Raw genomic sequence first — 24011 nt, 5'->3', positions numbered from 1 at the left:
AACCCTCTTATATAGATGTAGATGTACCTCCAAAAAGGTCTTATTCCTAGGGGGACTCTGTAATGCATCTGAAAGTTATACAATTCATTAAAACACTAATTAGGAACACAGAAGTGTGGGCTTGCCTATGTTTAAGAGTTGTGTATGTTGGGGAGGAGTATCTAGTATTAAGCTTTGGACTTTTCGATCCGAATTCGTTAATCTGTAGGTAAGTTAAGCTATTGGCTAAGCACACAGCACGACATTAAGCATTTAAGTACACTTTCAGTTATCCAACATTTAAGACTAGTTCTATTCTAAGTCTATGACTATACTCAAACGTACTCACAATCACTCCATAGGGGCTGTGGTTTCAATAGATTCACTCGATTAAATGCATTTAACAATGAGATAAATACGTGAGAGAAGAGATTTTTGTGCTTTCAGTGGGGGGACGGGTACGCGATGAATGATATCGATTGATAACGATTGGTTCCAGCAGATTGTCAAGGGATTAGATATATTTTAGGGAACCTAATTGGCTAGAGACGCCGGTAAGCTCAGCATAGATTCAATGGATTGTAATCATATTCGAACCGCTTTAAACAGGGATTCTATCACACAGAGGAAACGTAAGAAAGGACTTAACTAAGGGACTCTACGGGGTATACTATGGTTATGGATGGATTTCCCATTCTACAAATACTATGAAGATATCTATAAATAATTCTTAAATTCAACATAACCAACTAATGGTAAAAGGGGGTACAAATTTCAAATCCGTTATACATTCTTTGTAATACTTCTGGGACTCACATTCACACAACACACATACAAAAGACTATATCTAGCCAAGCTACATCCTACATTAACTTTTAACTTCTAAGCCGTTTCGCTGACTTAAATTCTTTACAGTGTTTTTGGTGTTTGTTACGATCCGGCACCCGCTACTAAAGCTTAAAGATTAATTGTATCTAGATCTTGACAGGGGGCCCGAGGACTCATATCCTCGGTGCCACCACTGCCTCCTGCATCAGCCCCATTGACACGTCCTTCGACGCTTATATCCGCCATCGATGAGTGATTCTGGTTGTGATTGTGCCTCTGATTGGTATTGTTGTTGTTGCCCATGTGGTGACCCGAGGAATTGGTCTTGGTCTGATCTGCAGAGGCGAGATTGTTGTGCAGGGCCTGAGTCTTCTTTGTGCCCAAGCCCAGAGGAAAGGCAAAGTCTTGCGGCTTCTTGTGCATGATCTTGCCCGAAGTGATGAGACGTCCAAAGCCCTCCTGCAGAAACACAAGAAGTTAATCTGGGTAGAGAAAATGGGTCAGAGTAGAACTTTACCTGATGAGCAAAGGCATAGCCTGAACGCACAGAGCGACGTCCACGACGTGAGGATGGAGTCCGTCGAACATCGCTGGAGGCTCTCGAATGGATCTTCTTCAAAGACTTTTGGCGGATCTAAAAGAATAGAAGGAAATTAATTAAGAAAACTCAGAAAACTTCTGGAGAAGATTAATAAGAGAATTCGAACCTTATCTGACAAACTCGGATGCGTATCCAGAAGATAATACTTGTACGCCAACACAGGAGCCACCAGCACCATCACCGTTATCAACATGGTCATCCAGAAGGTAAGATCCTTGATGGCCTGTGTCAACGATCCGACATAGGGACCTCCAATGACATAATTATAGAAATAATCTAGCACAAAATACCAGACCAAGCTGCCCCAAATGGTTATGTGATTCACAACGGTCCAATAAGAAGTGTACAGAGAGATCTAAGTGGTAATAGGAACTTAGATGATGTTCAGGTGGGTATAAAGTATTCCTTCTACCTGTGCTGTATTGTCCACGATGAGTATGGTGGCCACAACGGCACCAAGGGTCATGTGATCGCTCAATATGTAACCATGTTGAGAGACACCATCCTTGTAGACGCCATAGGGTATCAGAAACAGGATAAGAGAGGTAAAGGCACCATGTAGCACGCTGTATATAAATTCACGTATGTTAAAGAGTTCACTCTTAAGACCCGGAGTATAGAGTCGCGGATATTCCAGGCTGTTTTTGTCCGAGACATCCTGCTCGAAGATGCCCAAAGATAAAACAGGCAGCGAAGTGTAGAACAGGTTATACACCGATATGAACATGGGATCGAAAACGGTCTGAAAATAATGATGTATACATAAGTTAAATAAATGAGTTGGAGGCAAAATTAGCTTGAGTTTACCTGAGCACTGAAGCCGCAGAATAGCGAATACCAGCAATGGCACAGCGTAAATGCAAAGTTCTTGTAGAAAAAGTAGCGAAGAAACTTGCACATCCGATAGTAGGACCAACGACCATGGACCAGCAACAGCCTCTCCAGATACCGGAACTGGGCAATGGCATAATCACTGGATAGAACAGCCTGTAGGCCCTCCTGACCCGATATGCCCACACCTATATGAGCAGCTAAAGGAGAAGAAGAGTTTAAGAAGAATTTAAGTTGGATTCGAAATGGTAAAAACTCACCCTTGATCATCGATACATCATTGGCACCATCGCCTATGGCCAGGGTGACGGCATTTTTGGCACGCTTAATAAGTTCCACGACCAGGGCCTTCTGCAGTGGAGTAACCCGACAACAGATGACTGCCTTGCACTGTGAGGCAATGTCCAGGAATCTGAATTAAAATAGATTTATCTAGGGACTTATGTTCCTTTCTGTACGGAGAACTATAACTCTCACTTGATCTCCAATTCCGGCGACAGACAATGAACAAGTGAGTGGCCATTAACGACCAAAGCAAAGCCAGTGGTCTCATCTATCACTATGGAGGCAGCACCACCATCTAAGCTCCTCTTCTCATCCCCAAACAAATCGGTGCACTCGGCGCTGTTCAGAAATACAGAGACTCTAGTTAGTTTCATGTTTGTTTTGGGGTTTTACGGCAAGCACAAAGAATGGAGATGTTATGATAGAACCAACAAGGCAACGTATAGTTTAGAGAGAGAGGTAGACCATAATGAGTTATATGTACAATAGATTAGACATGCAAACAACTTTAGATGAGACAAACAACAACAAGGAAAGGAGTTAAGAAATGAACACGACTGGGTTGACTGTTTGGTTTTTGGTGTTTCTGAATTTTGGTTTCTGTTTTTCGATTTTAATACAGGGCAGAATGAGAGACATACAGACAGAACTCAAAGAGATGCTTCGACAAATATTAAAGATAATTGGATTTGAATTAAACATGTATATAAATATTTTACTTGACGGGCGGAACAAGTACCAATAGAGGGTAACATCCTTAGGTGGGTAATACTAAAAGGTTTTCATCTGAATAAAATAATTAAATCTTTCGAAAAAAAAGAAAAAATACTAAAACTAGGAAATAAAGTATCCTAATTCTTAGTTACAGAAAGAGAAAATGAAAGTCTTCTCTAAGAAAAAATAATAAAATATAGGAAAATTAGAAATAATAGTTTCGTTTTAGATACAAAAGAGAACGGAAAAGTTCAAAAGAGTTAGCTATAGAAGTTCTAGAAGTAACATGGACTTTCTAGCTCTTCTATCTGATGTTAAGTTTTCACTTTGGCTAGAAAAATTATTCTTTTTTTTTTTAAATAAAGAAATTTGAAAGTGTATTTTGTGTTTGGATTGCCCTCTACCTGTCCGGTCCGCCCTTATTATCCTTATTTTTGTCATCCCACCTAAAGGTAACCACCGATATGGCGGGCGGTGGCGGCGGCGTGGGCGGAGCGCTCGATTCGTGCATAAAGACCGAAGTCTGTGTCATGGTCACGCTCAGAGGATCCATGTTGCTGTCGCTGTTGTAAAGAGCTTCGGTTCCTGTAAAATAAGATATTTAATGCTCTGATTTCCCCTTTGTATCTTCTACACATTTACTCACCTCCTGGTCGAAATCGATTGTATATCTTGATGGATTCTTTAAACTGTCTTAATTGCTTCTCCACCTCTTCCACGGAATTGCCATCGACGATGAAGACATCCGCCAGCTCGTCCGTCAGCAGCTGGCAGGAGTATCCAATATTGATGGCCGTTTCTGGGGATTAAGGTTTTTCATTATCTTTAATTTCTAAAAGGGATGTCACGCCCCTCTTCCACGCACCCTGCTTGTCTCCTGTTAGAACCCATATCTTTATCCCTGCACTTTGTAGATTTGCAATGGCCTTGGGCACACCGTCCTGCAGTTTGTCCTCAATGGCCGTCACTCCCACAAGCTGCATGTCGCTCTCGATCTCTTCATATATCTCATTCAGCTTTTCTTCCCGCGAGTCCATGGCCAAGGCGGCCTCCTGCTGTCGCGTCCGCCAGTCTTTATAGTACTGTTCGGTGAGACGCCGCTCGGCCAGGACCAGTGTACGCAGACCCTCACCAGCAAATTTCTGCGGGAAGAGTATAGTATTTTCGATGGGAACTTCCTATATGTAGTCAGTTGAACTTACATTGAGGTGATCTTGTGTGCGGGCTTTTAGATCCTCTTGGCCGCCGTGCAATCGATCGTATATCACATTGTCCGCTCCTTTGCAGTATAGCACCACGGAGTCGCCTCGTCGTAGGATCACAGACATGCGCTTGCGCACATTGTTAAAATCGAGAATGTTGAGGAGTTCGTATTCCTGAAAGATGGCACGTTAGATTCGCTATTTTCGATCTTTAATATCCTACTCTGACAGATCGTACCTCCAATCGACCCATCACTTCGATGGTAATACTGTTTGGTGTTCGTGAGCGAAATACAAAACCAAAATTGCGAGCAGCCGCCACTAGAGCCGCCTCATCGGGACTCTGGGCCTGGTACTCCAGCTTTCCCTCCACAGTCTCCGCCATGACTGTATGGCAGAGGGCCAACAGACGAAAGAATACATGGGAATGCTCCTCATCCGAGCGTACTGCATCCAGCAGCGTTCGATCGTACCAGCGAAAGTCGCTCTCGTGGTGAGGATTGGCTGAGAAGTCGACGCATTGCAGGGCCTGCGAAAGGATGTTGGATTAGATGATGGAAAATCTAGAGGATCTTGCGATTTTTGGGTATAACTGTTTACTGATATGTTAAGCGAAGCTGTACACGATATAAAGCAAAGGAATATTGTTAGATTAACGACATTAGTCCCAAATTATTAGATAGAAAAAAGTTTCGTGGAATACATAAAAATAAATTGTAAGGGAAACAACATTAAGATAGAGATACTGTATGTTGTTTTTTGAAATAAATGATATTTTATATTTACAAATGGTATTTAAGTATGGTAGCTACTTAAAAACTTTCTAACAGATGAACTACGAAAAATGTACGACGTTTGAGTAAGATTTTCTACGATTTAGTATTGGGTTTTGGAACAGTGGCTGGGAAATTGATTTATAAATTCCAACGTAACATTTTTAATCTTAGGGTTTTAAAATACTTGAATTGGCGAATTTATATTTATTCAAAACTGAAAAAATACCACATTCAAAATGATACGTTCAAGCAAATTTGTTTGTAGTTAAATGTTGTTTTGACAAGTTGTTTAAATAAACATTATTCTAGTCGAAATTCGAAATTCTAACTAAAGATTTAAATTATGTAAATTTGTTTGATTTGTAAGCAAACGAGCTAAAGATATGTGCTGTTCGGAAATTTAATATGTACCTACTATATTTCATGTAATCAAATTTATTATGCAATACTCAACTACAAACACACACACAATACACTAAAGTTAATATGTATTTACACATCTTTCTCCTCAAACAGTGCCACACATATATATGCACATGTAAGCCACGTGGTGCAATGATTGTAAGCAGCTAATGCATATGCAATCGAATAATCAGCGGGATGGCAGACATCGAATGCACACATAGACATTCAAATGCACAGATAAATGGAATAGAGGGACAAATGGGGGTGTGGATTGAAGGACATGCAACATGCATACGTGCACTCTCTGACGCGACGAACTCCAACTGGTGGCAAATGATTCATTGTGGTGATTGTGGTGGGTGGTGCTTTGGTGCTGTGCGGTTGGCGGTGCCGGCAGCGTCTGTCCCTCTGTGTCGCTGTGGTTGAGACAGACGGGGCCACTCAGCGATGCTATTGATGGGGATTTCTTGAACTTGAGCTTGACCAACCGGCCATTGTGTTGTGGCTGTTGTTGGTGGTGGTGGTGCTGACTGTGGTGGTTCTGGTCGTGGTGGTATATGTGAGGTTGTGTTTGTTCGATGTCATGCAAGATCTTTACTTTGTCGCTGCTGCTTGTGCTGGACAGTTGACGTTGCATAAGCCCCGGTCCGCTCCGCTTAAAGCAGACACCCAATCCTCCTGCGCTGTTCCTACTGATGCTTCTTTGACTGTCATATCCAGAGGGAGACAATCCTCTAGCTGTCGACAATCCGCCAGGGATTGTCCCCCCAGGATCCTCCTCTTGGCTTCTGCTGGGCGCCGAATAGCGCACTTGTTTGCGTCCCCGATTCCTTTGGGAGTCCAGCGGTGGCGGCAGCGGAGCCGAATGCTCTATTTCCGCTCTGTCAGATGATGGACTGTTGGCCAATTGTGTCTCACCCTCGGCGGTGACCATAACAGAGCTCTTCTTCGCATGGATCTCCGCTTTGTGCACAAGGATGAGGGGTGGTGGCTTTGTTGATGCTGATGTTGCTGTTCCTGTGGGAACCTCTTCGGGATTTCTGGGGCTATTGTGGAAAATTGTTTGCTGCTATAACGAGTAATGTGAGTGGGTTTGTTTTTTTCTTTTTTTGCATTGCTTTGCTTCTCGCACAATTAAACAAAAGGCTAAGGGACTGGGACCGGGTGTAAGGAGATCAAAGTAAAAGTTTGATTTATCCCCCAGTCGCCAGGACAGTGCAAGAAAACGGACACCAAATTAAAAGAGACACGAACGTACACACGAGGACAACAAAATCCCTCAACCAAGAAGTTAGAGGTTCAAGTAGCTTAATCAACACCAAAACCCCAATTCCCAATCCCCCATTCATGGCGGGTGGACTAACCTCAGTGACTTCGATGGGTTCTCCTGTTCGCAAGTCAATCACGTCGCCATAGGTGCGGCCATTGATGCTGCACTTGTTGAACGTCATGATGTTCTGAGTGAGAGTGCCCGTCTTGTCCGAGAATATGTACTGTATCTGGCCCAACTCCTCGTTGAGCGTGGTGGTGCGGGCTTTGGCATAAGTATTGGTGCGTGCATAATACATTTCCTCATCCCAATTGATGAGAAACGACTGTATAAAGCGTATTACCTTTGAGGGAATCGCATTGCAAATTAATTAGAGGATAAACTCGTAGTCTTATGCACTTACCTCTACTGAAACGTAGAGAGAGATTGGCACAACAGTGTTTAAGACTATGGCATACGAGAAGAAAACAAGCAATCCAATGACTGTGGCCCCAGTGGGTATATAGTCCTTGGGTATGATATGCTCCCAGGGCAGATACACCTGGAAATGCTGTCCTATGAATCCCTCCCAGATGGCGCAGCCAACGGCAAATAAGGCACAGATAGACACCAGAAAGAGAACAATCTGAAAGGAGTAACAGAAATATTAAAATACTCTTCTGTCATCAGCTCTCAGCAGTCTTAGCTGGTTGCCTACCCCAATGATGATAAAGTTAAGCAGACGATCCACGCCTGTACTCTTAAACTGTGTCTTTCCAGAGTTCTGCATGAGTTTGGTGTCCACTCCTGCAAAGACCACAACGCCATAGCACCATTGGGTGTTTCGTAGCACACAGCCTCTCAGCAGAATCTTCTCATTGTCCAGCGCGAATCGCTGATTGCGCCAGATCAAAGTGCCGTCGAACTTGTTCAGGAGATTGTTGGGTCTCTCGCAGAGGATCTCGCCATTGAAGTTCCACAGCGCATCATGATGATCCCCCAGCTCAATGGTCTCCGTCAGACATTGTTTGGCCTTTAGATTGGTCTCACCATCCAGCTCCGCAGTCTCAATGAAGCATAAACCATTGGGCTCCGATGTCGTCAGCAGCAGGATATCGGCGGCCACAAACTGATTGTTGTCCAGCCGGATGACATCACCCACCTGAACCTCCGACCACTTGGCATCCACCAGCTTGCCATTCCTCAGGGTCTTGGACTTTCGATTGTTCACCTGTGAGTCGGACAGATGTCTTTGCTGAAAGAAATACATTTCGATGAGTTGAGCTCCTGAGAGGTTTAAAAACTCTGCATACGTACAATATCATCATAGGCATCTTTGACAGCTGTCAGCGTGAGTACTCCAATCAGAGGTATCGCAGTGGTGACGGGCGTGAGTGAGGAAATTGCGGGAATCAATTGCAGAACCAGCAGGCAGAGGAAATAAAAGTTGGCCAAACGCTGGAACTGCTCCAACAGATTGAACGGCAGGAAGGTGAACACCGAATACTTGGAGGTCTTGATGTAGTTGTTCTGTAAAGAAGATTCATTCGGTTAGCATTTATTTGGTTAACTCGAAGTTTAAGAGCTTACATGATATTTGTACTGAAGATTAAACTCTTTGTCATTGGCGCGGATTCTGCGTTCGTTCTCTGTGAATAAAGGAAGTACACTTTAGAAGGTTTCGCATGGAATTTGATTTAAAACTAAACAGCTATAGAAGCTACATAATCTGTCGTGCAATCCTCGTTCTCTATTACCCGAAAAGTAGTAGGAACTGCGACGTCTCCGAAGCTGGGAGAGACGCCTCAGACTACGACTACGCGTTGATTTCGATTCCGAGACCACCGAAGGATCCCTTTGCTTGTACTGTTCTTGGTCCTCGGGGTTTGTATCTTGTGCTGGATTTGGAGCTGCTGTGGCCAGACTGTAGAAGCTATCCCCTATCATCAGTGGCGTGGCTATGGTCTGGGTGGAGCTGCCTATATTCATGCCCTCCGGTTGTGCAAGACAAGCCTTCCGTCCATTATCCGCTTCCTCTTCATCCTCCTCGCAGTGCAAACGCTTTCTTCGATTGCGTGAGCTCCTGGCAAACTGAAACCAACACGTTTTCTTTGTGGATGATGATGTGGAGGCTGTGGCTGCTGGTTCTCCGATTGCTCCGGATGGGGTCTGATCATCATCCTGCTTTCCCACCTCTTGTCCATCTAGCACCGCCAGCTCCAATGTATCTGGACGCTGGCGCAGACGTCGGGCTGCCTCGCTGCATCTTTTGCCACCACCAATCATGATCAGCTCTCTGTCAAGCTATCAATGGAACTTGCTCGATATCTGTTTTCTTCATTATCTTTCGTTCTACCATCTACAAACATTCATACATACATACATAAGTACATATGAATGTATGCACATACATATGTATGTACCTATGCTTTGGGGGATGAGTGGAAATTAACGCACTGCCAACGTCGCTTTGAGATTAAAATGCAATTGAAAACCCATTGGCACCGAACAAACTTTCGTGGGGGGTCGGTCGCCATCCATCATGTTCATTGATTAATGCCCTCTGGAAAACACACAGCTCTCGACAACTGTGCAGCGTTTGAGAATGTTTGAAGAATAAACAAATAAACATATTTAGGCTTTGATTTTACAAGGTATACAAGAGAATGATGGGCATATGCGAGAAATGTGGGGTAGACCACCAAGAACAAAAAATGGAATCATCGAAAAACTTTAAATTTTATTTGTAGGGTATCTACCAGTATATGTACTAATCACTTGCTATGAAGAAACATTTCTAAGTTTGTATACAAATCAAATGCTCTGAAAATTCCTATATACAACAACAGGTGTTCCTGCCCCACAGCCCAAGGCCGAATGGAATCCAAACAAAGTAACAAAATGGGAGGGAAGCTGCAGACGAAGAACACTCCCTTAATCTCTCTTTCTCTTTCTACATTTCTTTGTGTGTGTGGGGCGGGTGGGTGTAAAAGGGGAGTCCGGAGTCAATGTCAAAACTGTTGTCAAGGCCACAACGCCTCTGTGAGTGAGACAGAACACAAACAACTTCAAAACGGAAGATGAGACTAGAGGTTGCAACGCAAGAAACTTTCTATGCTTGTAAAACAATAACGGAAGCGAAAAGTTTTGGGCCCGAAATTGATTCTAGCTCAATTTAAATTCAATCTGCTCAATAAAACGGATATATTGAGAAACTTTTGGGAAGTAATACTTCTTTCTATATTTTCTCCCGTAGGAACATAGGTTCTGTAAGGGTATGCAAGCTTCGGGGCACAAATTAAACTTTTCACGTTTTTCGTAGATTCCTTGCTGAGTTCCAAGGCCTTTTGCTTTGCATTTACAGCTGATTGACGCTCTCTCTCTCTTTCTTTTTCTCTTAGGGTTTTATTCACTCTCTCTGGCGTTACACTTGGATGAAGTCGAACAACAACAAAGCCGGCTACTTACTTCTCCACGCTTCTCTTTGCATACACGACCACGTCTGTCCTGCTGTCTATTCTCTCTTCTCTGACATGCCACGGTGTTCCTGTTGTGAACATGAGTCATGCATGTGAATGTAAATATGCTTTTCCTTCTGTCCTGTTCCTTTGCCAAACAGTTTCTTAGTGTATATATTAACAAACTCGTATTAAATAGAAGGTAAGGCAATCGATGAGAACGACATACTTCTGTTTAGTGTGCCTTACCTTCTATTTAATAAACCTTGCGCTTTGCATGCTTTTCTCCCTGCTTATTTCTCAAGTTTCGTGTTACATAGTTTTTTAGCGTTCTTGTTGTTTTCTCTTCTCAAAGTTTTCTCCTTGTTATTGCTGTTTTCTCCTCTTCACACAATTCCTTCAAATGTTCTTGTTGTTTTCTCATTTTACTCGCATGCGTCATCCGTAAGTTTAGGGGGTAGTGGCAGCGGTGGCCAAACGCTCAATTGCTATAAGAAAATTAACTACACGCAAAAGCAATGGCAAAGACAGAAGCAAAGTCACAATGGCAAAGACAGAAGCAAAGTCAATGCCGAAAGAAGAATCGATGGAAGGCTCAATAATTATGCTGAGACAACAAGAAAACAAAAGCCAGGGCAATGCCAAGGCGTTGTCAGACCTGAGGGGCAGAAGGGGGCATGCTACAGTGCCAGGTGCCAAATGCATCATCAAAAGAACAAGGCGACGATGCAGGCAGCACGCTGTTCCCTCTCCACGACATTCACACATTTCGTACATTTTTAGCACATTTTTTGCACTGTTTGCGTTTACACTTTTTCATGTAATCCACTTGCAGCACAGCAGCGAGTTCCGCTTCTTATGCGTCACTAATCTAATCCCGAGTATTATTATTATATTCAATTTTGATTTATTCAGTTATTTGTTTATTATTTGGTATAAATGGAGAAACGCTGAGAAACAAAAAAACACGAATTAGTCAAAGCGAAACGGGGCAACAACTGCCAGAAGACGAGCGTGCGTCCACACTGTCCAACGGCAAAACCCAGAGCCGCCAGCAACTGAGTGCCCGTTAGCCGACGACGCCGCCGACCCAAAAGCCCATAGAAACCGAGGAGGCAATGTCGGCCACACGATGATGACAACAAAACGTATGGGGCTGCCAAGGCAACCTGGGCCAGCCGGCCCATAGGGTATGTGTACAGGGTGTGGAATTCACCATACAGACTGTTCTCAAAATGATGGTGGAAAATGTATGTAGATACAGTACACTTTGTGTCCGCGAATGATAAAAGCTACATACATATGTATGTATAATATGTGCAGCCTAAAAAGCAGCAGTTTATCACCCTGTATACGTAAATTCAAACATACATATGTACATACATATGAACGCGTTGTGGTTCAGCCTAGCAACGCGGCAGCAAAAATTCAAGTTGAAACTGTTTAAGAAGCGGCAGAGCTGGTGGGTAATTATAAAAGCTATGAGAACTAGTAATTGTCTAAAAATCAATCATGTAATCAAAACGTCAATGATCAATATTTATAAGCACTTCAGCAGGTTTCAACAATGTGATATTTTATTCCAGCATGACTTAAAAGCTGCATACATACATGTACATACATATGTACATATGCACATACATACATATCTAAATTCTCCTGATCAGCAGAATGTAAACCGTATGTCTGCATGTACATAAGTACATATATTTCAATATTTTATTAATTTTCGATTGGACTTGGGTTGATAGGATCGATTTTACATACATAAATATGTATGTAAATATGTAGCTCTATTGTATGGTGTGACATTTTAGTTTCAAGAGATCGTTAGATAGTAGCCATGAACTAATAGAAACAGTATATTTAACCATACAAAAATGTATGTAAATATTGTAATTCACTATTACACCACACCATTGAGCCCCCCTTGAAATTGTAGGGCATTACGTGTTCCCCATGGCCCAGCCAGTCATATCTTCAATTTCTCAAGCGTAAAAATGAGCAAATGTAAATCACCCCAAAAAAAAGCGCGAGAGAGTAAGAGCACCATCCTAATCTCCCTCGCTTTGTCTGTCTCTCCTGTGGGTCAAACAAATGCACGTGAATCAAACAAACAAATGAAAGAGAGTGAGAGCGGGAGGTAGAAACAGTTAGGAGAGAGCTAAATTGAATTTGAGAGAGTGAATGTCAAAGTCAGCTTTTGCTGGGGGCGTCCATATGGGTTAATGAATGATTGCCGAGGGTGGGTGGGGAAGAGTATGGCTGCTTCACTTACACTTTGATTTTGGATTTGTTTTTTTCTTTTCTAGAATAGAAAAAAAAAACAAAGCAAAACCAAAAATATGAAAGGAATTTTCACCAAATATAGAGCTTGCAAGAGAGTGGGAGAGAGAGGCAGACAGACAGAGAGGAAGATTTATGATGTGGATGGAAATGTATTTTGCGGTTTAAGACTGAATTCCGTGAATTCTTTTGAAGATGCGAACAGGTGTAATTATGTACATATGTACATTTATATGTAAATATTTATGTATGTATGTAAATCTAGTAGCTAAGAGTTAATTGCCTATAAAAAGACAATTAAGGAAAAAGTTTAACAAAAACTTATCCATTTTATTACACCAAAGAAAGATGGTGATAAGTGTAGACGGTTTTAATAACCTTGGAGTTCGATACGCTGTAATATATGTACATTCATGTATCTACATAAATATTTTGCATATCAGTGATCCACGTTTGATTAGTTGTCAGTTGTAGAACGATCTTATAGTGTCTATAATAGTTTGAGTATAGTTTGATTTTCTTCAAAATAAAGCTTTGAACTACTTTAATCTTCTCTATTCAATAGCTCGCCATACCAGTAAGCGTTCGGAAAAATAACAGATACAATTAATATAGGGTATCAAATTTACGGTTATTCATTCTCTCCACATTTTCGAAACATCTGTTGGAAACTATAGTACCCACTGTCTATGGTACACAAAGAAAAACAGCGAAAATCATGACCGAATAAAGTATTGTATACAAATAGAATGATTGCATTAACTCAAAGGCACTTTGCTGGTGTTTATTTTTGCTCGACTTGGGCCACCACCATGCCATGCCAGGAATTATACACACTCGAACACTCACTCATTCAAACACGTACTAAAACACGCTGGATTCGCATTCATTCATTGAGCGAGCAATACGCGTAATAAATCGAAGAACCGTTTGGGCCAAGCTCAAGGCGGCCTCACGCATACCACTCCGTCAAACAAAGATACACTCGCACACCCATTCGAACACTCACTTATGCACACCCATAGATTGGGTTCGAATCGTGTCAGGGCCAAAATGGGAAACCAGCTGCTTTTTGTTAAAGTTTTTTCTTCTCTCTTTATTTTTTTTGTATTGCAGTTGGCTTTGGTAAAGGTTCAGGAACTGGGTCACTATCTGCTCGAAATGGGAAACAACTGTTCAACTTTTTGCCACCCCCATCAAAAGGAAGAAGAGTGGGATTCTGGCAGTGAATGGGAGGATGGGGAGGTGGTAACTTCCTAATCAGAGATTGCCAAAGGCTTAAGGTGAATCAATTTGGAGCTGTGTGCATCTCCTCTGCAGAATTCAATTTGGTGGAAATTGATTTGAGACCCTGAATCTGCTTTGAATACTCTTATTTGTTAGCTTAGCTGGAATTCATTATTGAGATAAATTGCAGAAGAAGATCACAAATAGTAAATAATATAAATTTAACTAAGATTTAGATTATCGCTCCACCATTCTACTTCTAATAAATCCATCCATCTAGAAAATTTAACATTACTTATGCATGTACAATTCTTCTATATTCCATATATTATTCCAATTTCATTGAGATTAGATTATATGTATGTTAATCACTTGTACATTTCTATTCACTTGATTCCTCGTTAAACAAAAATGATCAGAGTTTATACGAAGATTGATTAAATCTTTTATGTTCCATAGGTTTTTCGTATTTTCATTTAGAATGTCTCAATTTAGTTTACTCGATCTGCACTTGGTGACACTTCTTGTTGATAATTATCATATCATGGCACACTTAATCGAGAACGCTTGAGGACACTCCCAACACAAATATAGACCCTCATCTTAACTTAATCAACTAGTAGTTCTTGAGTCTCACACTCACCTTTTGCCTGTTGCGGTTGAGTTTTTGTGCCCATTATGAGTGGATGCAAAACTTAGGATCCGTCCTTAACAAAGATCTGTGCTGTGATATCGCCAGCTGCTTTCAATCTCCTGGTGGCATCTGAAGCTTCTGGACTCCGTCTGTGTATGCGTTTGTATCTTTGTATGGGTCTCCGGCTGCGACTCCGCTTGCGTTGGTTGCAGCTCCAACTGCGGCTGTCCGTTGGCTATTGGTTCGTCGGTTATCGTCGTCGTGGCTGGCGCTGGACAGACGTAAACCTCCATGTGTTGGCCTTGTCGAGCCGCCGTAGGCTAAAGGAAGAGTCAATGGAGGAGAGTGGAAGCATTCAGTAAGCATTCAAATGATTCGTCATCAGTGGGTAAAAACTTTCTATTAAATTATTCTATATTTCTCTGATGAATTGTTAATGCAGTCGTAAAGCTTTTTTTAAATGCTGTCAGCTGGACAGCTGGAGAAGGTCGAACTACCGACAGGATGGGATGGGACACAACTGGAGAGGATAGAACATGACAGGACACACATGGGAAAGGCTTGTCTAGCACCCAGCTGGAGCGAACCTTTCCGTGTTTTTTTTTCTTTCTGTTGAGCCAAATGAACTTGGGCTTGGTCTTGACAGCGCTATTAAAAATTTGATGCGCTCACATGCTAATTGTCGCACGGTTGAGCTGATTTTATGGAGGTGATGCGAGGGTGGCAGGAGCTAGGGTGATGTGTCCATTAGCAGCTGTCGGCATAACCTAATAGTAGTAGTTATTCAATATATCCCCTGAGCAAGTGAAAGTGTCCTTGGGGATTTCCAGACACTTTCTCCCATACCCTCACCACGTATTAGTCACATTTTTCAGGCTTTAATTGCTTACATTATCGTCTTTCATACTCCAAACCAATGCCACATGTACATACTTATGTTGTACGTACATTTTCATACATTTTATTCTCTACTCAAATATTTCATAGAAAAGTGTACTTTACGGACATTTTACAAAGGATACACTGCGTTCTCGTGACGTTACACTTGCCATTGGCAGATATTAAATGGCAAACGTTTACATCATTTCCTGTAATATTTCATAATTGCATAAACAGAGCTGCCATTCAAAACGAACAAAATAATGATCGTGAATTAATGAAGGCACTAAAGAAATCAAACAAACGGAACGGATTGAAATGAAATGGAACAAAACGGAGCGTTTAGCGGATAATGTGAGTCATTCAGAGAGCAGGGAAGCAAACGGAAAAGGGAAAGAGCGTGATTGGGCGAGAAGAACGAAAGAAAAGACAGCAAGAGATTGAGGAAGAAGACCAAGAGAGAGGCAAAACAGCGCCAGAGTAAAGCTTTGCTATCGTCATAAACAAAGCAGAAGCCAAAACACAAAAGAGAGACGGCAAAACAAAGCGAGTGCTAGTGTACCCGGCGGACACACGATTGTGGGATCGACTCGAATATTGAATTCCCTAGCATTTGGGTGCTTATATTAAATAATGTACATATGTTCTTCTTCAAGTACATGAAAACTATGTATGAGAATACGCCAGGAATAGTATTAGGTGAAAGCATATCAAAAGCCTTCGATTAATGTTCAAAAATTTGTTATTTTTCACATGCTAACCCATATACTCCAAAATTGGTTAGGGTAACCGTATGCTAATTGCGAATAATAAAAGTCCATTCATGAATAATAAACAATTTGTCAGTTGGATCGCCTGTCCCCAGCTGTAGGTCACTCGATCCGACACTTTTGTCGATCGTTTGCTTTTCCTATACCCTTTACATGACAAACCGGCAAATCCCAGTAAAAATACCAAGTAAACGAACACGACACTTAAAGTATTTGCAATGTTATTGTGGGTCAACTATAGAACTGTGTAACGTCATGACTCTTGTTCAGGAAGTTGTCAGAAATAAAGTAAAATAAATATTAGGCAATGCATTACCCCAAAAACGAAGCACAGGAAAACTCCACCTAATGTTAGTTTGCCCCAAAAAATTCGACTGGCTTCATTAGTTCACAATCATTTTCACGGATTCGCTAATTTTGCACTTCTCCAAGCATCGAACACAATGCGATTATAATCAACAGCCTACCTCTAGACTTTGGACTCCCCAAAACCTTCCCCAAAACACTCCCCGAACAAAAATAGCTCTAATGTGTAGTCCAAAAATTGTTCGCCCACTCCGAGCCATGGGCGCACTCGCAGGGAGAAGTCATTATGGATGAACGATACATGAATTATGTATAATTACCCTCATCCTTATAGTATATACGATTATTTTTGATGTTTTTCATTCGTTACATTTTCAATATAGTATTATATAGTATCTATTTATGAACCTGTAGTCACACGACGGAAATTTTTAGACCCAACGAGCCTTGAACTAGTTTTTTTTTTAAAGATAGAAGATGGAATGGTAGGTAAGGTGTGCCTTATTTCATTATTGCCTTAGAAAACAATCAGTCATAGTAATTAATTTGTCAAACCAAAGCATTTTGTGTAGCAGAGTCTGTAGAAATATGAACACACTATAGTTTCAACCACGTTTCAATAATAATTGCCCATTCAAGCCATATTTTGAATGAGTTCAACCATCAACAACAAGCAGCTGCAACTACATTTTAATTGCCACATAAAATTTACCATCATATTAAGCAGGCGCCTCCTAATGATGAAAAATGATTCTAAAATGTTCATGGCTGCCATTCATTTGCAACGATTCATTGAATATTTCAACAACTGTCAGATAGCCGTATCCAAAGATCTGTTATCCAAGAAACTATTAAAAGCAAATCCATCAGATAAATGCATTAAAAGTGAAACGGATGACTCGTATATAAGTACATAGAGGCAGCCCTTTGTGTGTGGTAAGCGATACATGTCGGGTAAGCCGAGTAAACTGCAAATGAAAGGCAATCAATGCAATTGAATGTTGAAGCATCAATTTCAATTGATTCCCAGCAATTAGAGCACCATCTGTGTGTAGTATCTGTAGGTGGTACTGAATAGATCTGAAGAGGAATTCCCCATTGAGGGTACTCTGCTACCCCCTTTTCTGGTTAGTGGAGCAACCTGTTTAGCGTATGGCAGTGTTTACTTCCTCCATAAAATTCGCATAAATTATTTAGGCTGCACTTCGTTCGCTTTTAAATGGCAAGCCCCAAGCCACGAGGCACAAACATTTCTGAATGGAAAATGTGCAACGAAGGTCAGGTCAAATGCAGGTCTCTCCCTCCGCCCGATCCGTCCCATCAAAACACATTCTGTAATGTTCAAAACAATGGGGCGGCGTATTGTGGGGTCGGGTCTCATTAGATGTTTGGAATAATTGAGTTACGTGGAAATTTTAACCATATGGAAATGTTCGTCCTGGCAAACAGGTTCAAGGGTTCCACAAGTTTTGCAGTAAATTATCGAATTTGAGCCCCGTAAAATGTTTGATTATACATCAATGGCATCTATTAAGATTATTATTTAATGGCAGTGCGTTACATAGAACTACAATCAGCAACTCAAATTAAGGAGTTCATTCCTTTATGAATTTGTTAGCAAATTTCGCATTTCGCACGTCATGTTGCAGCGCCCATCGATCGACCATACATATATCTGAATTTAAGGTTTGGTATCGCTTTTCAGAGAATCTTATATTACTAAGATAGTCTCTAGATAATCCAGAGAGTTATCACTCTGTTATCCCTTCATGGAATTTCTATCTACGCAGTAAATTCACTTTACTGCAGTCTTAGCCCCGGGGAATGCCGTAACTTACAGCAATTATCTTCTCATCAATAATTAGTTAGTAACTTGCCGGGAGTCCTGGGACCCGCTCATTCTTGCCGCCAGTCCTGAGAAAGGCCTCAGCGCGGATAATTAACGTGCAAGGGCACTAATCCCCGGCATCGTGGGAGCATGTGCTTTTGTTCCATCAAATATTGATGTGATATTGAAAAACACGGAGACCAGGGTGACACGTGGCTAAACGTGGATGGTGGATGGCCAAGAGAGTCGGAGTCAGGTGTGAGAAAACTGTCAGTTCGTAAGCACTAGACTTGTTGAACCTCACATCGCAGTGAGAAGACATTCCGGGCGAGAACATCTGTCCCTCGATTCCCAAAACATTCGATGGATCATTCTGGGAATCGAATTGGGAATTTGGGGCACACAGCTGTGCTGGTGCCACTACTGTGCGTGCACTAGGGATTGCGTGATGGGAACACCTTCTCCGACTCTCACTCTACAGCGAGTCGCTCCTATTGAAGCGATTCACATCAGCAGATAGCGAAATTATGTATCCAATGGGAGCATGCACACGGAGGAACGGAGGAGGCTATAACGCTTAAGGGCAAATTGCCGCTGGAATTGCCAAAAGAAATGCGGGCTAGAGCTGCGGGATTTGTAGAATGGGGCAAAGTTATGGGTAGGTGAAATGTACACATATAAGAAAGAGAAACGATAGTGGAGGCTAAAAATAAATTGTTATTGGATAGAATAGGCACTCTGGAGAAGGTTAAACATTCTTTAGGTATCACTCATATGTGAGTTTGTATGATAAAAAAGTGTGGATCACAGTTGGAAGGGTAAAGAGATTTTGATGATTTCTCATCAAGGGACATATAACTTGACATTTGACATTGAATAATTTTTTGTCAGCTAAAGATACTTTTCATCTTTTTCATTGGTGTATTGGAATCAAGTGTTATTTAAAGATAAATGAAGCACAAACATCAAACAGGGTTGATAGATCGATCCACTTATCGAATTACATTTCGTCATGCGGAGAGCAGAAGCCAAGATTGTGTTCAGTTGAAAAGTACTCATCTAACGCCTTTGACTTTTCATCTGCTAATAATGAAAAGTGAAAATGATTCACATGCAAGTGAATCATGGAATATATCGAACCACTTTTAGGTCGGGAAACTCCACATTGATTGTGGTGTTAATTATCAAGACATGTGTCGTTTCTGTGTTTCTTTTGTTCCTTGCATTCACTTCACATAAAAATTCGCCTGTTGCAAATATTTCTACTAGGCATTTGGAACTATCTTACATTTTCAATTAATTTGATCAATAACCTTCTGTTGTTTCGGTTTACATCCTATCACATCCAATGCTTTTTCCAGCCTTAGCGCCTGACAATCCATTAGCCAAGCTCTACAATTTTAGCCCAAAAACCAACCTCAACCAAATCGAAGTTATGGCCAAGTCGAGTCCTTGTCCCGCTTATAATTTGCAGCCCCATTAATGGGACTACGAATATACATGTGGACTAGCCACCAAATTCTGCCCTAGCTGTTCCTCTAGTTCTCCGACTATCATTCCATGGCCTCCCACTTTCACTATTTTCCCTCTCTAACCTCTATCACTGTTTGGCCTTTCGGGAGGGCACTCTATCGTACACCACCAAAATGCATTTGGAGTTAAGGGTAAATCAATGTCCGAGCTTTCCCCATAGATGGAAATACGTACATATATTTGTCTGGATATCGACTATAATTTAATAGCGTGAAAGCGAGGTGGGGTTGCGAATGGGGAGGTTGCCAAAAGCTTATGCAAAAGCCAGCTATGGTATTTTTCCTCTTTACATTTTTCCTCTTTTGCAAATTGATTTGATGAGCGGGAAAATTCCTGAACTAAAAGAGTTTCCATCTCTGTCGACGAGTGTTCCGGTCAGTTGGTCAGACTTTCATCAACTTTCATTCAATGTTGAACATTTTTCCCTCTGGTTCGATTTTTTGTGCCTCCGGCCACGAGATTGCCCTAACAACTCCCTCCCCGAACCCTGGCATTTCGTCCTCGTCCTCGTCCTCGTCCTCGTTCTTTGCGTGTCCGTCTGTTGCCTTTGACAGTGACCGTCGTTTGTGGTCGTGGTCGTAGCCGTAGTCGTAGATGGTTGGCGTGTGGTTTGCACTTAGAGCCGACTGACCGATTGTCCATTGTCCGCATTCGGGGCTCCAACCCACCTGAGGGGCACGGAATTCCCTGCCCACAGCCCAAACTTCTGGGTGGTTTGGTGCACAATTAAGTGCTGCCACCGTGGCTCTACAATACGACAGAGAGATAGTCTGGACTATGCCTCAACTCTCCTTCAGATGGCTCGCCTTCTGTGGGACTGTTTCGAAAAAATTGAGCTGTAGTGCCAAGTGTGTCAATCAGAGCAGACACACGTGTCTCCAAAGCGCTGGATATCGTATCGATAATGGGATGGATAGTGAGGAATGTGAGGGGTATACACAAGGTCAGAAGGGGATGGGATATGGAAGCACTTGAGACAAGTTTCTTGCGCGTTGATTGATTGCCTGTATGAAGAAAGTGTGGCGGAACGAAAGAAAATCTTATTTCAAGGTCATCCTTATCAGTGATTGAATCTTTTAGTTTTTTAGTTATTCTATTTCTATCTATTTATTTATATTGACACATTTGATAACATTCTCTTCCCTTCTATCCATGCACTCGATTCTCAGACTTATCTCGATCTATATATGTATCTATGTATATTTTCCTCCCCAAACTTCTTTCCCTTATATAAGCAAGCCAGAACCAAAGTAAAACCAAATCAACATCAAATTTTGTTTATTTTCCAGTTTTAGTTGGTCACTTTTGGCCTTTGGTTTTGTAATTTGCTTGAATACACGTTCATTAAAGTCACTTACATGGCTTGGTACCCTAACCCCGCTAAAGTCCTTAAGCTTTCAGTTAAAGTATGATTGAAGCATTATATAAATGAGTGAAAATGTAACAATGTTTTAAAGCTACAACTTACTATGAAAGCTTTAGAATCGTAATTCAATATCCATTAAAACTTGTTTTTTTTCCTCAGACAGAATATTTGCAATTCGTTGTCGGTTAAATTATTTTATTTGATTTTCCCTGTACAAAAAAAGTATCGCGTTTTGCAATTTGTTTGCCTTGGGAAGTTGTGTTTTTGTTTTTTTTCGTGCTTGGTTCTGTTGTTTCCTCCACTTATCTCATACGATATGTGGGGAGAACAAATTTGTATCTCTCAATGCCTTATCTTTGTCTCACAGCGTAATGATTTCTAAAGTTTTGAATGAGTCAAGAAAGCAAAACGGCCGGAGGAGAGCACCCAAAAGATGTCAAGGGAAGAGGCAGGCACAGAGAACCCTCAGAACAATGGTATGTTTGCCGAGATTCTAGAAGAAAGACTCCGAAGAAATCAAGAAATCTTGGTGGAAAGAATGTAATGTTTGAGGAACTCTAAGGAATTTGGTCAACTTTAACGTCTGAAAAGATCCGCTGACTCACACTAAAGTTCAAGACTATTATAAAATATAAAATTTGTACTTCTGTTCCTCACAGTTTTTCATGCATCTTAAGTGAGAAAACTGGTTGGAAACTCTGCTCCCTGAAGTTTCTGATGAGCTCCAGAAAATGGGAATCTCTCCTCTATCTCAGTCGTGTTTCCCCGCTTATCTTCACTTTGACAAACACAAACAAATGCCTTGGAGTCACTAAAAGAACTCCTCCGTTCCGCTCATAATAATTACTAAAGTTTTGCGTTTAGTAATTATTATTAAATGTCGCGGGTTAACTGCCGGCAAACAAAAGGCCAAACAATAACTTTTAAAATAAAAATAAAAAAAATAGCCGCAAAAGTGTCTAAGAATTAAAAAGAAAAGAAACGGAGCAGGAAGAGTTTAAAATGCTAAAAATTAATTTTGTTTCGGCTTTCTGTTTTCAGCGATTTCTTTAAAGCGACATTTTGGGAGACAGGGAGAAGAGAATGACATCATTTTGGGGTATGATCATCAAGAGAAATAGAGTGTGGACACGTGCCTCCCTGTGCCACAATTTCAGCGCATAGCCGTCTGGCATTCCACCTACTTCAGCGACCAGCTTCATATATCATTTCTCAGTTTTATCCACCCAGAATGCTCTCGCGTAACTCCGCGCCGTCAGGGTCCCCAAAAGTGAAATCAAAGTAAACAAAAAACTAGAGGGGAATGCGACCTCCACTTGGTACTTCTGTACTTAAGAGCATCTGAAAGCGGTGACGTCGTCACTTCTTCATATTTTTGTTATGAAGATTCTCTGAAAACTTAAGAAGATGTCTATTTGGCTGTGAGGCAACTCAATTTCTATTTTCAAGTAGAGAATATTTTGAAGAGAAGAAGTCTGCTTTGGGCTACCTTTTGTTTTACGGAAAATAATTAATTTAGAGTTTGACTTAAATCAAAATTGTATCTTTTTTCTTGTGTCTTATTTATTCTCAGAGGAATGTTAAATATTTTTTAATGCTATTTGAATAACTATTATTATTCTTGCTATAAAGCTCACGACTACGACTATTATATATTCCTTATTATATTTGTACGTGTATGCGAGTATCTCGATTTCTTAACAACCCCAAAAGTCTCTAATCCAGGCCAATGTCAGTCGCAAAGTTAAAGTCAATGACCAAAGATCCACAGATAAGCGAGTGACTATAACTTTACCCATGACAGGGCACAAAAAACACTCCCACTCCCACAAAAACGACAACCCGCATATACCCTTATGTATAAGTACTTATAGAAACCCACAAGCAATATATTAATGAGTATGAGTGGGCGAAGAAAAGGGAAACTGAGATTGCAACAGATAAGCTCCGATCTGCTCGACAATTTTCTGAGAAAACCCAACTTGTGCAAGGGGCTTTTGCCGGAGGGGGAGAAAATTGTGCATATTGCGGCAGCTGTTTACAAGTAATGGCCGCCCGATAAGAGAAGAGAATAAAGACTCACCCGACCAAGGCGCATAAATAGAAGGCAAAGAGAAGCCGAGCTTAAGCCGTTGTTGCTGTTGCTGTTGCTGTTGCTGTCGAAGTCAACTTCGAAGCCGGCTTGTATAGAAAGCTTTAAGATTTGTTTGCCGTCCGTCTCTGCTGTTGTTGTCTCTCTGCTGCAGCTGTTGCATGTGCTCGGGCACTCTTTGTTGCTTTTATTTGTATTAATTTTACAGCTTTTTGCTGTAATTACTTTTATTGAGTTTACTTTTGTTGCACTTGACCGAACTATGCAATATTTAGAAGTCGAAATTCACGAAAATTCGAAACAAAAATGAGAAACCAAAATAAAAACTAAATAGAACTCGGAGTCTTGGGCACCGCTCGTTTGCCTGAGAAATATTATATTGCTTCAACACGGACCGCACACGACCGCGTCGTCTCAACTGAAGCGGCGAATTGTCGACGACGTAGTACCTATTGTGCTCCCCTATGGGGCTCTGCTTTGGCTCCCGTGGAGCAACAGAGAGAAAGAGCGAAACTTTGCTCACCCGCTCGCGAAGCTTTGTGAGTCGCATGCGAGAATGTGTACACTCTTCTTACCACTGATAAGCGGTAATTTGTGTTGCCAACTATCGTTTGTTATGTGGGAAAAGCTTTGGCTGGGAAAAGCTATGGGGCTAACCCTTAATTGGGGCTAGACTTTGGTTGGTTTCTAAGCTTAGTAAGCCCTGGAAGCTCAACCAGACGTTTGTATAATTTATTATAGAAGTTTAGATCTGAAAGGTTG

General features: G+C 41.4%; 1 protein-coding gene across 11 annotated transcripts; it reads right to left on the bottom strand.

The window, feature by feature from the left end:
* Window positions 1–116: 116 nt before the first annotated feature.
* Window positions 117–23677, bottom strand: LOC117586031 (phospholipid-transporting ATPase ID). 11 transcript variants are annotated; one of them, XM_034275871.1, is made up of 20 exons: window positions 23241–23677; window positions 14485–14795; window positions 8461–8519; window positions 8188–8400; window positions 7589–8125; window positions 7295–7516; window positions 6986–7234; window positions 5917–6690; window positions 4679–4969; window positions 4441–4614; window positions 4104–4380; window positions 3885–4037; window positions 3643–3823; window positions 2717–2863; window positions 2500–2651; window positions 2216–2439; window positions 1821–2150; window positions 1515–1763; window positions 1325–1441; window positions 117–1266 (listed from the first exon to the last, which is right to left on the bottom strand). In XM_034275871.1, exons 2-20 carry the CDS (start codon window positions 14516–14518, stop codon window positions 937–939), a joined length of 4713 nt encoding a protein of 1570 aa, XP_034131762.1. In that variant the 5' UTR covers window positions 14519–14795; window positions 23241–23677; the 3' UTR covers window positions 117–936. The 11 variants fall into 11 exon arrangements, with proteins under 11 accessions (XP_034131762.1, XP_034131763.1, XP_034131765.1 ...); XM_034275872.1 differs by having other exon boundaries at window positions 3685–3823; XM_034275874.1 differs by having other exon boundaries at window positions 6220–6690.
* Window positions 23678–24011: the final 334 nt, after the last annotated feature.

This window comes from Drosophila guanche, unplaced genomic scaffold (assembly GCF_900245975.1).
Source record: "Drosophila guanche unplaced genomic scaffold, DGUA_6, whole genome shotgun sequence".
In the NCBI taxonomy this organism is placed as follows: Eukaryota; Metazoa; Arthropoda; class Insecta; order Diptera; family Drosophilidae; genus Drosophila; species Drosophila guanche.
This window is presented reverse-complemented; position numbering and strand designations above follow the sequence as displayed.